The sequence below is a fragment of the Colobus angolensis genome, unplaced genomic scaffold (genome assembly GCF_000951035.1).
Source record: "Colobus angolensis palliatus isolate OR3802 unplaced genomic scaffold, Cang.pa_1.0 Scaffold397, whole genome shotgun sequence".
NCBI lineage: Eukaryota > Metazoa > Chordata > Mammalia > Primates > Cercopithecidae > Colobus > Colobus angolensis.
Window position 1 is genome coordinate 927749 of NW_012117343.1, and position 11921 is coordinate 939669.

The window sequence follows — 11921 nt, forward strand, 5'->3', positions numbered from 1 at the left end:
CACCAACAACTATAGGCTTCCTAATACTGTGTAATGTAAACCACATGGTAAGACCCTAAGTGGTACCAGTCAGAAAAACACTTGGTAGGCAAGGTTAGAGTCTATTCCAAGACTAAGTAGGTACTTGACAAGACATCAGCTGATACGCAGGCATCCTTCTTCCTCTTGTTATTTAAGATTTAGGCTTGGGCTTTTGTTTAACTCCCACCTGATACATATCAAACAGTTGGGCCTTGTCTATGATTAACTAAGAGAAGCAGCACAGTCAGCTTGTGGTTGCACATGACAAAAGGGAAGCCTCATTTGAACTGGCAAGAGGAAGAAAAACTCGATGCCAAAAGAAGGCTTGTCTGTTACTCTGAAGTCAACATTATTTCCTGAAGGTATCAGCAAACATCAGCCAAAGTCAGCTGTTCATTCTGCAAATAGAGCAACATTGGAGGTAGGGCAAAGCCCTACAACCTACACATCTTGGTCCTTTCCGGACAAGCAAAATTAATGGAACAAAGCTACGTTGTCATCTATTTCATACCATGAAACTAGAAGGTGGCAGAGGAGAAACTCTAACCTTAAAAATCCTGTGATCCCAGCCTGTAATCCCAGCACTTTGGGAGGCCGAGGTGGGTGAAGCACCTGAGGTCAGGAGTTCGACACCATCCTGGCCAACAAGGGTGAAACCCCCGTCTCCATTAAAAATAAAAAATTAGCTGGGCGTGGTAGCACATGCCTGTAATCCCAGCTACTTGGGAGGCTGAGGCAGGAGAATCGCTTGAACCCAGGAGGCAGAGGTTGCAGTGAGCTGAGATAGTGCTACTTCACTCCAGCCAGGGTGACAGAGTGAGACTCCATCTCAAAAAAAAAAAAAAAAAAATCCTTTAGCTCTGCTTTCCTGCATTTTCAGGTTTTCTAAAAGCATTCTGAGTAGTTAATTCAGCCAGTAATCATCTGGCTGGCAGGCTACATTAATTTCCTCTCAACTAGCTAGAATATGTTATGTAGGACAGAATCCCAAATTCCATTTAAAATTAATTATAAACAGCAAACTGTAATTTTAAAAATATACCGAAGAGCTACTGCAACTTGAATAAGCATTCTTGACACATAAAGGAGATGTCTGGAATGTCAGACTAGGAATAATAAAGATGTTTAAGACCTAGAGTAAAATAGTATGATGCTTAGATAGTCTGTACCTTCAAGACAGGCACAGATTTTAACCACAGGATAGTGACAAAATCATCAGTTGCTTTATCCCAATGTATCAACCCACTTGCTTTTTATAATAATGAATAAAAATAATTTAGTAGTCATTTTGACTATGATGATATCTTACATTTTTTGGAAAAAGACTTTCAGTGTCACAAAATACAGTTCATAAAACACCAATTTGAGCTATATAGATATTTTTCTTTAAACATGAAGATGGTATTAAAAGTCTCTGATAAAGACATTCTTGTGAATTCTCTTTTTTTGCCCAAGACTCAACTCATAAGCTAACTGATTAAGAAAGCCCAGCAAAAACAGTCCACCTGATATAATGAGTAAAAATTAATCTCTTGTTTCCTTTCCTGATTTTTCTTCCTCTGTATTGTTCCTATTCATGTATTTTCAGGCAGTCAATATTTATGCACTGATTGATAAGAATAAAGAGTTTCTTTAGCAAAGAGAAGTGTTACATAATTTCTGTAAAGTACAACTTTTAATCTGGGCCAATCTGGTAAAGATACAAATAGGACAGTGGAAAATGTTAGTCTGAAGAACAGGGACCTTCGTAAAGGGGTCAGTTGGTTGTAGATGTGCTGCTTGAGGATTTCAGTGAGACATGTACTCTTAAAAACACTGGGTTCAGGAAGACCATGGCTGACCAGGTAAGCATAGTCATATTTGTTTTGATTTTATTTGTTTGCTTTAATAACTTAAGAATTGTTGAGATATTTCAAAATAATGGCCTAAAACCTGAAGCTCAGTTCATAAAACAATCATTTTAAAAAATCAGGATCTTATTTACCCATTTAAATATCACTTCCACCTTTTAAATTTACTTAAAGAAAAAGTTGGCCAGGCACGGTGACTCATGCCTGTAGTCCCAGCACTTTGGGAGGCTGAGGTGGGCGGATCACAAGGTTAGAAGATCGAGACCAACCTGGCCAACATGGTGAAACCCCGTCTCTACTAAAAATAAAAAATGGACTGGGCATGGTGGCACATGCCTGTAGTCCCAGCTACTCGGGAGGCTGAGGCAGGAGAATTACTTGAACCCGGGAGGCAGAAGTTGCAGTGAGCCAAGATTGTGCCACTGCACTTCAGCCTGGTGACAGAGTGAGACACTGTCTGAAAAAAAAAAAAAAAAGATAAATTTACAAAGTAATTTAATTAATTAAACCATGTACTTGTTTGTATATCTAAAGAAACCAACAGGAAATATGGTTATGACCAGTTATGATAGTGTAACATTAGAAATATTGCCAATTCCATTATTTACGAACTTCATATTGCTTATGTTTACACATGAAACATGAAAAGTTTAAATAATCAGCCAAATAACTGAGGCTGAAGTTGATGATTCAATTGTCTTTCTATTTCTGGGAAAGCCAGTCTCAGGGCTGAACTATCTAGATACTTTCATCAAGTTTCCATTTTGTTTGCACTGTCTCATCTAGCATTACTCTTCTAGTTTTATGGTAAATTCTTCTCCAGAAGTAAATGCATTTCGATTGTGATTTTCAATAGTAAGTTCTGGCCTCTTTTGGGGGCTACATCTTACAAAAAAGACAAATAGCTATTTGATAGTCAAGAAAATTAGATCCTGATTTACTTATCTTCTTAATTATCTGGGATTATGCACAAGGCTAGACCAAATAAGTCATGAGTATTCAGAATAAGATGTGGACGAGCAAAGGTAACTAGAATGAAAATGCATACAGGCTGGGCGCGGTGACTCATGCCTGTAGTCCCAGTACTTTGGGAGGCTGAGGCGGGCGGATCACGAGGTCAGGAGTTTGAGACCAGCCTGGCCAATATGGTGAAATCCCGTCTCTACTAAAAATACAAAAACTAGCTGGACAAGGTGCCATGCGCTTGTAGTCCCAGCTACTTGGGAGGCTGAGACAGGAGAATTGCTTGAACCTGGGAGGCAGAGGTTGCAGTGAGCTGAGACTGTGCCATTGCACTCCAGCCCAGGTGACACAGCAAGACTGTCTCCAAAAAAAAAAGAAAGAAAGAAAAGAAAATGCATAATCATGAAAATGTAGATGCAGTAAATTTCTAAAGTTTGGTACCAAGATATGCATTAAAAATTATATTCAGTATGTGGTTTTTTGGTGTATATGTGCTGGAGAAGACAGTCGTAACTGAATATATTAAAAATGTACAAGGAGACATTCATTTTTCAGAGAGTAGCTTGTATTGATATTCCAAAACAACTTGCCCTTAACTCTGTGACTAATTAGAAACAAGATTGATAGTTACAGTTTTTCTTTCTAAAGGTACAGTTTGCTTCCTCTGACAACTCCCCACTCCAGCTAGATTTCCAGTGGAAGAGACAATGAAAGTTTCTTTTAAGAATTTAAATAACTTTAAGTAATAAAATGTAATATATAAAAGGATATTATACATTCAAAACACATTTACTATATGATGAAAGGTGGGAGAAAGTGAACTTTATGTCATTTGTAGGAGAAATGCATTACAAATTGCTTTTTGTCTTTCATTAGCATACACAGGCATAAAATGCTTTGAGAAAAAAAGAATATGTTTTATAATGTGTACTGACAAATTCTGGGTAGACCTTCATAAAGCAGACTGCATCTTTATCTTAAGGTGGCAATTTTGTAAGCCTTTTCTCATAAGTAGATGGTCAACAAAATACAGTAACTCAGGAAAATGACTTTTTAGGGCTTTATGAATTCACATTTTTAATATGACTATAGTATTTAAGAATGCTGGAGACGACCTAATGATAGAATGATGATCTGAAGACTGAGATGGACATTCAAACACCTACTCATCCTTTAACAGTTTGACTTTCTCCAGAAAAAATTCCCAACTCCCAAGGCAAAGTGAGTGAAGCAACTCAATGCTTTGATAACAGTTTATTCATTCCTCTTTTTAATCTCTTACCAAAAGGATTGTCACGATCTCTTCAGGTGCCATTTTCCTCCACTAAACCCAGAGTTCCTCCGGGGCAAAAATAGGTCCCATTCCATTTTGAAATCTCAGAAATTTAAATAGTGCTTTGGATAGAGGAGGCCTTCAACAAGTACTCCAGGAATAACAAAAGTGTTGGATAAGAGGGAGAATAAATGAAGACCAGTGGCAGAATCCCAAGAAGGCTGGACTAGCTGTCATTCTCAAATTTCTGATAGCTGGTTCTGTAACTGTGGAAGAGTCTTGGGGACTTAATTTCTTTCCCTGAAGAATGAGGCCACTAACAGAAGCTCCCTAGATGTGTTTGGTTTTGACCTAAGTGTTTTCCAGAACTTGACTCTCACTGCTCTTAGGGCAAGTGTTTTTCCCCTTCTCTAGTCTGACAGAGCCAGCCCATTCCTCATGTCTTACACCTGCCCACTTAAGTGCCTACCTGAGCCCTGAGGCATTTTAATTTATTATCTCTAAATTGTTTCCAGTTCTTGTCCTTTAAGAGAAGAGAGAAGCTGAGGGAGGAGGAGGGGAGAAAGAAGGAAAGAAAGAGGAGGAAAGAAGCTACAAGAATAATAAGCAGAAATGATGGTAAATCTTTGGCAGCAATTTCAGACTTATCCCAGATAATAACCATTGGTTTTATTTATGCTACGTTCAGAGGTTTTCCAATCAGTGATGTGGAAAACAGAGTTAATAGTCAGGTTACACCAATTCCCTAGGATGAGCCACAGTATAAATTCATACTAAAAAAAAAAAAGGACTCACAATAGGTGTGTGTGTGTCTAGAGGGAGAATTAAAGAAGACAGCCATTTCTTTTTTTTTTTTTTTTTTTGAAGTGGAGTCTTTGTCTGTGGCCCAGGCTGGGGTGCAGTGGCATGATTTCAGCTCACTGCAAGCTCCACCTCCTGGGTTCAAGCGATTCTCCTACCTCAGCCTCCCGAGTAGCTGGGATTACAGGTGCCCGCCACTACACCCAGCTAATTTTTTGTATTTTTAGTAGAGATGAGGTGTCACCATGTTGGGCAGGCTGCTCTCGAACTCCTGACCTGTTGATCAGTCTGCCTCGGCCTCCCGAAATGCTGGGATTACAGGCATGAGCCACTGTGCCCGGCCTACTTTTTTGGTAATTTAAAATTCTAAGCCTATTATATAAATATTTTAGAATTTGAAATATTTGGAAGAGCAATCTGATAATTGCAATACATATTTTAACTAAGTTATACTTATCCAAGTAAATAAAGGATGCTGTGAAAAAAAAAATGAGATATTTTAGCAGCTTTTCTCCACTGAAGAAAGAAAAAGAAAGAGGAAAAAAAGAAAAAGAGGAAAAAAAAAGAAAGAAGAAGAAGAAAACATGCTGAAGTTTCATTATACCGTCCAAGAAAATAAAGGAATTGCTGCTTCTTTGAAAAGGAGTGTTTGTGGAGAAATATGCCTATACCTTAGTTACCTACGTTGTGATGTTAAAGTAATCAACTAATGGAAATTCAATGCTAGCAGCTTGCTGATAAATGTTTAACAACCAGCTTTCTGGGGCTGTGGTAGGGGGAGACGTCTGACTTGTAGTGTTTGTCAATTTCTTTCTTTCTTTGTTTTTAGAGATGGGTCCATGTTGCCCAGGCTGGACCTCTGGGCTCAGGCAATCCTCCTGCCTCAGCCTCCCAAGTTGTTGGGACTACTGGCACACACCACTGTGCCTGGCTTGTGTTTGCCAGTTTCTTAGTAAAATACTCCCATCACGGCTAGTCTCAAGCTACCAACATGGCGTCACTGAACATGGAATGATGCTGAAATGCCAAGAATCCCTCTCACTTGCCGGCTCCAACACACTGGAGTGTACAATTTATTTTCCTCTCCTATCTTGGATTTTACCAGTCATTAAGCTAGTGTAGTATGACTTAAGAAAAACAATGGAAACTTTATGTGGGCACATGGTTATCCCTGTTGCAAAATTTGTATCACCTTTCAGTGAGTGACTTCAGTGGTGAAAAGTATGTAATTCCAAAGGGCCCTAAAGAAAGCACCGATGCCTGTGGTAAATGCTGTTGTGGGCACATGCTCATCCTAAAGACAAAAGATCTGATGCATCCCCAAGGTGGTGGACCTGACAGTGCTAGTCTTTTTTGAAGGATAAGTTATGCATGTTCTCTTAGAGGAGTGACCTCACTATAGAAGCTTCAGGTGGGCAGAACTGAAGTCACTGCCACAAGTTTGTTAGTTAAGCAAACATTCTACCTACAGAGCAGATTTGCTCAGCACCATTGCCACGTGCAGACCAGAAATGATCTCAATGTCAAGTCTAGTAAATGGAGAAAGTCACTGGTATATGCACAAGTTTTTCTCCAAAATAGATGGAAAGAATTTACTATAGTAATCTAAATCAAACACAATGCCCGCAATACTACTCAATTTAGTTCACTGTCGGCTCTGAATACATGTAGGGAGAAAATAACACCAATCAATTTGTGGCAATTAAGATACTCTGTAACATTCATGATTTTTAAAAATATAGCTAAGATTAACTCTTACTAGAACCAGTCAACATCTGTCTTAAAATTTTTTAAGAGTGAGCTGGAGACATAAATGAGCAACTACTTAGCAGACACCTCTATGTCCTGGAAATCAATGCTATGTGACTGCAGGTTCCATAGAGGTCTTTTTTTACATTCTGACTCATATCCTGAATATTCTCCTGGTGGCCTTTCTATTCATTGTGATGACATCTACCCTGAAGTCATCTATAATGCCATCTCCTACCTTGGAAAGGTGTCCCATTTCATATGCTTCATCTTTGTATCTTCTTTGATTATATGAAATGCAGTGCAGAGTTCTACATGTACAGAACTTCAAAAAGAACAACATTGAAATGCTGATACAATGCCCATAGTGACAACCGAATGTGCCTGTAAACTGGCAATATTGGACCCTGTGATGTCTTGAGACTGTGAAGGGCAGGGGCTTCATCCACATAAGCACAATCTGTGGACATGTGACAAATGCTAATGCATCTAGCATACTAAGACCTCCGGCTTTGAAGACAAGCTTCCCGCGTTTGAATTTCAACTCTGTCTACTGCTAGCCATACGACTTTAGGAAAATCACTCCATCTCTTTGAGGTTGTTTCCTTATCTATAAAATGAGGAAAACCTACCTTGTGGGGCTGCTGCTGAGAATAAACTGAGAAAAACCTCATAAGGCATTTAGAGCAGTTTCTAGAACATAACAACAATAAATGTTAGCTATTATTATTATAAATGAGATATACAGATGAAATCGGAAGGGACAGTTTAGTAAACATATATATTATGGTACTCACTTCCCAGATTTTGGCTATATTCTGCTTTTGGAAGGTGAAATTCAAATAAGTGTTCTGGACTGTTTTGCAAACACTGTTTAAAACGGTGCTATTCTGACTAGAGTGTATTCAGCCACTATATGTTCTGAAAACTGTGTGCCAACCAGGGCATTGCTACAACCAACCAATGTATATCTTCTAACTCATCAATCGTAAGGGGAGACTACAGGAAGAGATTTGTAACTAGCATCGTTGCCTTTAGATTTTTACCTTCACAATGCACCTTTCCTGTTGATACTATCATTCTTCTTCTTCCCACAAAAATTATCATATCTCTGTCCTCCATACTAGCTAATTTTGCCTACAGAAGAAAAAAAATTAACTCCTGTTTCTCAAAGAACTAAAAATAGAATTACCATTCAATCCAGCAATCCCATTACTGGGTGTATACACAAAGGAAAATAAATTGTTCTACCGAAAAGGCACATGCGCTCGCATGTTCATCACAGCAGTTCACAATAACAAAGACATGGCTAGATGCCTATCAATAGGGGACTGGATAAGGAAAATGTGGTACATATATACCATGGAATACTACACAGCCATGAAAAAGAATGAAATCATGTCCTTTGCAGCAACATGGATGCAGCTGGAGGCCATTATTCTAAGCAAATTAATGCAGCAACAGAAAACCAAATATCACACATTCTCACTTAAAAATGGGAACTAACCACTGGATACAAATAGATACAAAGACGGGAACAACAAACATTGGGATTTCAAAAGCAGGGAGGGACAGAGTAGGAAAAAGGGTTGAAAATCCATCTATTGGGTACTAAGTTCACTATTTGAGTGATGGGCACATTAGAAGGCCAAACCTCGGCATCACGCAATGTACCTGTGTAACAAACCTGTACGTGTACTTCCTGAATCGGAAATTTTTTAAAAAGTTCACTCCTTAATGTGATCCTCAAGATCCCCACTATCTGGCTTTAGCCTATGTTTCCAATTTCTGTTTGATTACTTTCTACCACAAACTCCACACTCTTATCAGACCCGATTATTCACCAAATTCACCATGTATTTTCATTTATTCACTCATTCATTTATTCATTTTATTGAAATACCTTGCTCACTTACTATATGCTGAAAACTTTGCTAAGTGTTAGGCATTAAAGATGGTTTTTAAATGCATAGGCTTAGCTTCTATGGCATTCACAATCTATTAATAGTAGAAAAGGTATGTAAACAACTATCGTAATACAGCTATGTGACAAAATCAGTAACGGTGGTGACTTGCCTACAAACTCCCATTTGAACCCTCGGGAACAAGCACTAGCTTTTGCTGGGGAAGCTGGAAAATGTTTCATAGAAAACATAAACTTTATCTTTGGTTTTAAATCATTAGGAGATTAAGTATTCAATAGGCAGATAATAGAAAATGTTTACCAGGCAAATACAATTAAATAAAGTCTTGATAAGAAAGTACTATGACATCTAAGGAAAAGCAAGTACTTCAGTGGGTATGAAGTATATTTGTGGGAAAAAAGGTGGTAATGAAGGTTGTGGATAGACTGAAAAGGGCTGTGTATACTGTCATGGACCAACACGTCTTCCATTTTTGTTTGGTTCACCCAGCAAGTTCTTCCACCCTTTTCTTATGGTAATAGATCTTGCTGTCCTTGCTATAAAAGCAGGTATCTGATCCAGGCTTGGACAATCCAGGTCAAAAGTGGCTCAAATGATGTGCCCCTTTCTGAAGTCAGGCCAGGAAAAAACTTTCCCTGTGATTGGCACAATCATTTTAAGAAAGATGTGCACTTTTTTGTGTGTGTGGCTAAGCAAGAGCTGCCTATGATTAAGTTATTAAGCAGAGAAGGCTTGTTTACATTTGCAGGAAATGAGTCCACTAGGAAAAAAGAAGAGCAAGAAGAGATGAGATACAAATAGAAAAAGAGTGAGTCCCAGGAATGCTGCATTCTGTCCCAAAAAGGGAATAAGGCCATGGTTCCTGGTATACTTCCTTCACTTCCTCAAGTGACCTGCAATAGCTCAGCCACATGGGCCAATGAATTCCTACTTGTTTCAGTGAGTTTAAGTTTGGTCTCCACCATTTTCAAGGGAAACAGTCTTAATACATCTGCCATACTAAGAACTCTGTTTTATGTGGTAAGGCAATGGGAGCCGGAGAGAAACTTTAAGACGTGAAATGTGTTTAAGCAGGTGAGCGATGGATCAAAAGTGCACTAGAGAAGCAGATTCAATGGGCAGTACAAAAGATGGATTCAAGGAAGGCCATTTAGGCACTTCTTACGCCTTTCAAGAATGTGGTCCTTTATCTTTAGAGAATTTCTGACTACCGAAATAGTCCAGCAAGGCCCAGCACACTTGACACCTCTTCTCTAGTGCCCTTCTGATCTCACCAGACGCCATGAATGATCCTTTGTTCTGCATTCCCACAGCGCTTCACTTTCACCTTTGACATCTTAGTTCGCAAACTTCAGTGTCTGTCAGAATCACCTAGAGGCTTGTTAAAACTAGATTGCTGGGCCTGACCTTGAGCATTTCTGATTCAGGAGGTCTGGGGTGGGACCTGAGAATTCTAACAACTTCCAGGTGGTGCTGGACCTGTGGCCAGCTTTGAGAACTGCTGCTGTCTTCTATCTGTGTCCCCTGCTCCAGTAAACATTCCTTACAGGTATTCTTGTTTTGTATGTTTTGAGACAGGGTCTTGCTCTGTCACTCAGGCTGGAGTGCAGTGGTGCAATCAGGGCTCACTGGAACCTCAAACCTCCTGTGCTCAAGAGATTCTCTGTCCCAGCCTCCCGAGTAGGTGGGACTACATGTGCATACTACCATGCCCAGCTAATTGTTTTCATTTTTTTGTGGAGACAGGGTCTTGCTATGTTGCCCAGGCTGGTCTTGAACTCCTGACCTCAAGTGATCCTCCTGTCTCAGCCTCCCAAAGTGCTGGGATTTCAAGTGTAAGCCACTGCATCCAGCCAAGGGTTTTCTTATTCATCTTTGTATAGCCTTCAGTAGCTAACATAATGTTTTACACAAAATTGGTATTTGATATGTATTACTGTGTGATTAACTATGGAGATAAAATAAACATATTATCATAGTAATTTTTTTTTTTTACACAAACAAACAAACTGTGTAACTAGAGAAAGAACCAAAGGCAGAATATATCCTGACTTCCTTGGGGCGACCTAATTTTTGATTACATCTTCTATCAGGGCAGGGTACAGGTAGCATTACCTTAGGCATCCAGTGACATTGTAGAATATGTCAAAATCGAGCAAACCATTTGCTTTTGGGTAGTCTCCTTCAGGCCACCCAGAAAAGGGGATGATGATATTCTCGGTCAGCGTAAGCAATGCTTCTGTTATCATGAGATTCTTGAGTTTGTCATTAGATGACAAATTCCACAGCAAACCTAGAAAAGCACAGAGTTAACATGAAAACAGTGCAGGGTGGGACCAAAATGACTGCTGGCAAGTTCAGTGAAGGCCGTCAACTCCAGGGCTATGACTAGTCACAAAAAAATTGGGGGGTGAGGTGGGGCGGGCAGCCCCTATCCCAAATGGAAGAACCCAATTAGAACTCATTAGATGGTGATGGAGGCTGACCCACGTGAACAATAAATATACGGCTTAGGCTACAAACTGTGCAGGTTTAAACTCATCAGATAGATAAATAAAAGCCACACATACTTAAGCATTTATTGCTGTTTCTCTTAAAGGGCCCTACCACAAAGCTGACCTGACTGAGATAATAAAGTCTGGGCTCACCAACAGGGAGGCTTAAAACGGTCCTATTATAACTAAAACTTCAACATTTTTAAAGAGTCGTATTTTTTCCTCCCTTAGATACACATGGGAAAATATCTTCCCTGCCTCCTTCCCCACTAACTGTAACTTTCACCTGACATTGTGCCTCCCAGTAAGAGCAGGGAGGGTCTGCAGAAAGCCTTTCTCCATGCCTGTCAACAGGAAGCTGATCAACATCACCAATTAATGTTATTGACTGCTACCCAATCACAGAATCACACCCTCCAGCTATTTATTCTGGCTACCTCATGTATAGTTTTATATAGTTTGGCAGTGAAGGAGAGACAAGAGGATCTTCCCTATCTGCCAACTTGCATGGTCAAAGATTAGTACCCTCTTTACTCATTAAATTTTCTCTTTCCTCTTGAATCCCCCATATTAAAGAGAAAGATCATATAGGCTAATCTGGAAGAAACTGAGATAATAGCATGTTGTAATTTCTAAGGTATGTACTGTGACATAGAGACTGAGGCTGGGTACTGAGAGAGAACAGAAAGTGGTATCTATATTTACAATTTTTTTTTTTTGAAATTTGGAGCTCGAATCCTTCAGATTCAGTGGAAGGAAGACGGTACACCGATTGCTTGCTATTCCAGGGACTCCCAGCAGGTGTAGAGTTGCCTCGTCATCTTTTTTTTTTTTTTTTTTTTTT

The 11921-nt window shown here is 39.4% G+C and overlaps 1 protein-coding gene across 3 annotated transcripts in view; it reads right to left on the reverse strand.

Moving 5' to 3' along the window:
* Positions 1 to 11921, reverse strand: part of PKP2 (plakophilin 2) — a 109107-nt gene that overhangs the window by 39435 nt on the left and 57751 nt on the right. For all 3 annotated transcript variants that reach the window (XM_011955158.1, XM_011955157.1, XM_011955156.1), the window contains one exon: positions 10698 to 10875. In XM_011955158.1, coding sequence (XP_011810548.1) covers positions 10698 to 10875 — 178 coding nt within the window. The remainder of the gene's footprint in view (positions 1 to 10697; positions 10876 to 11921) is intronic.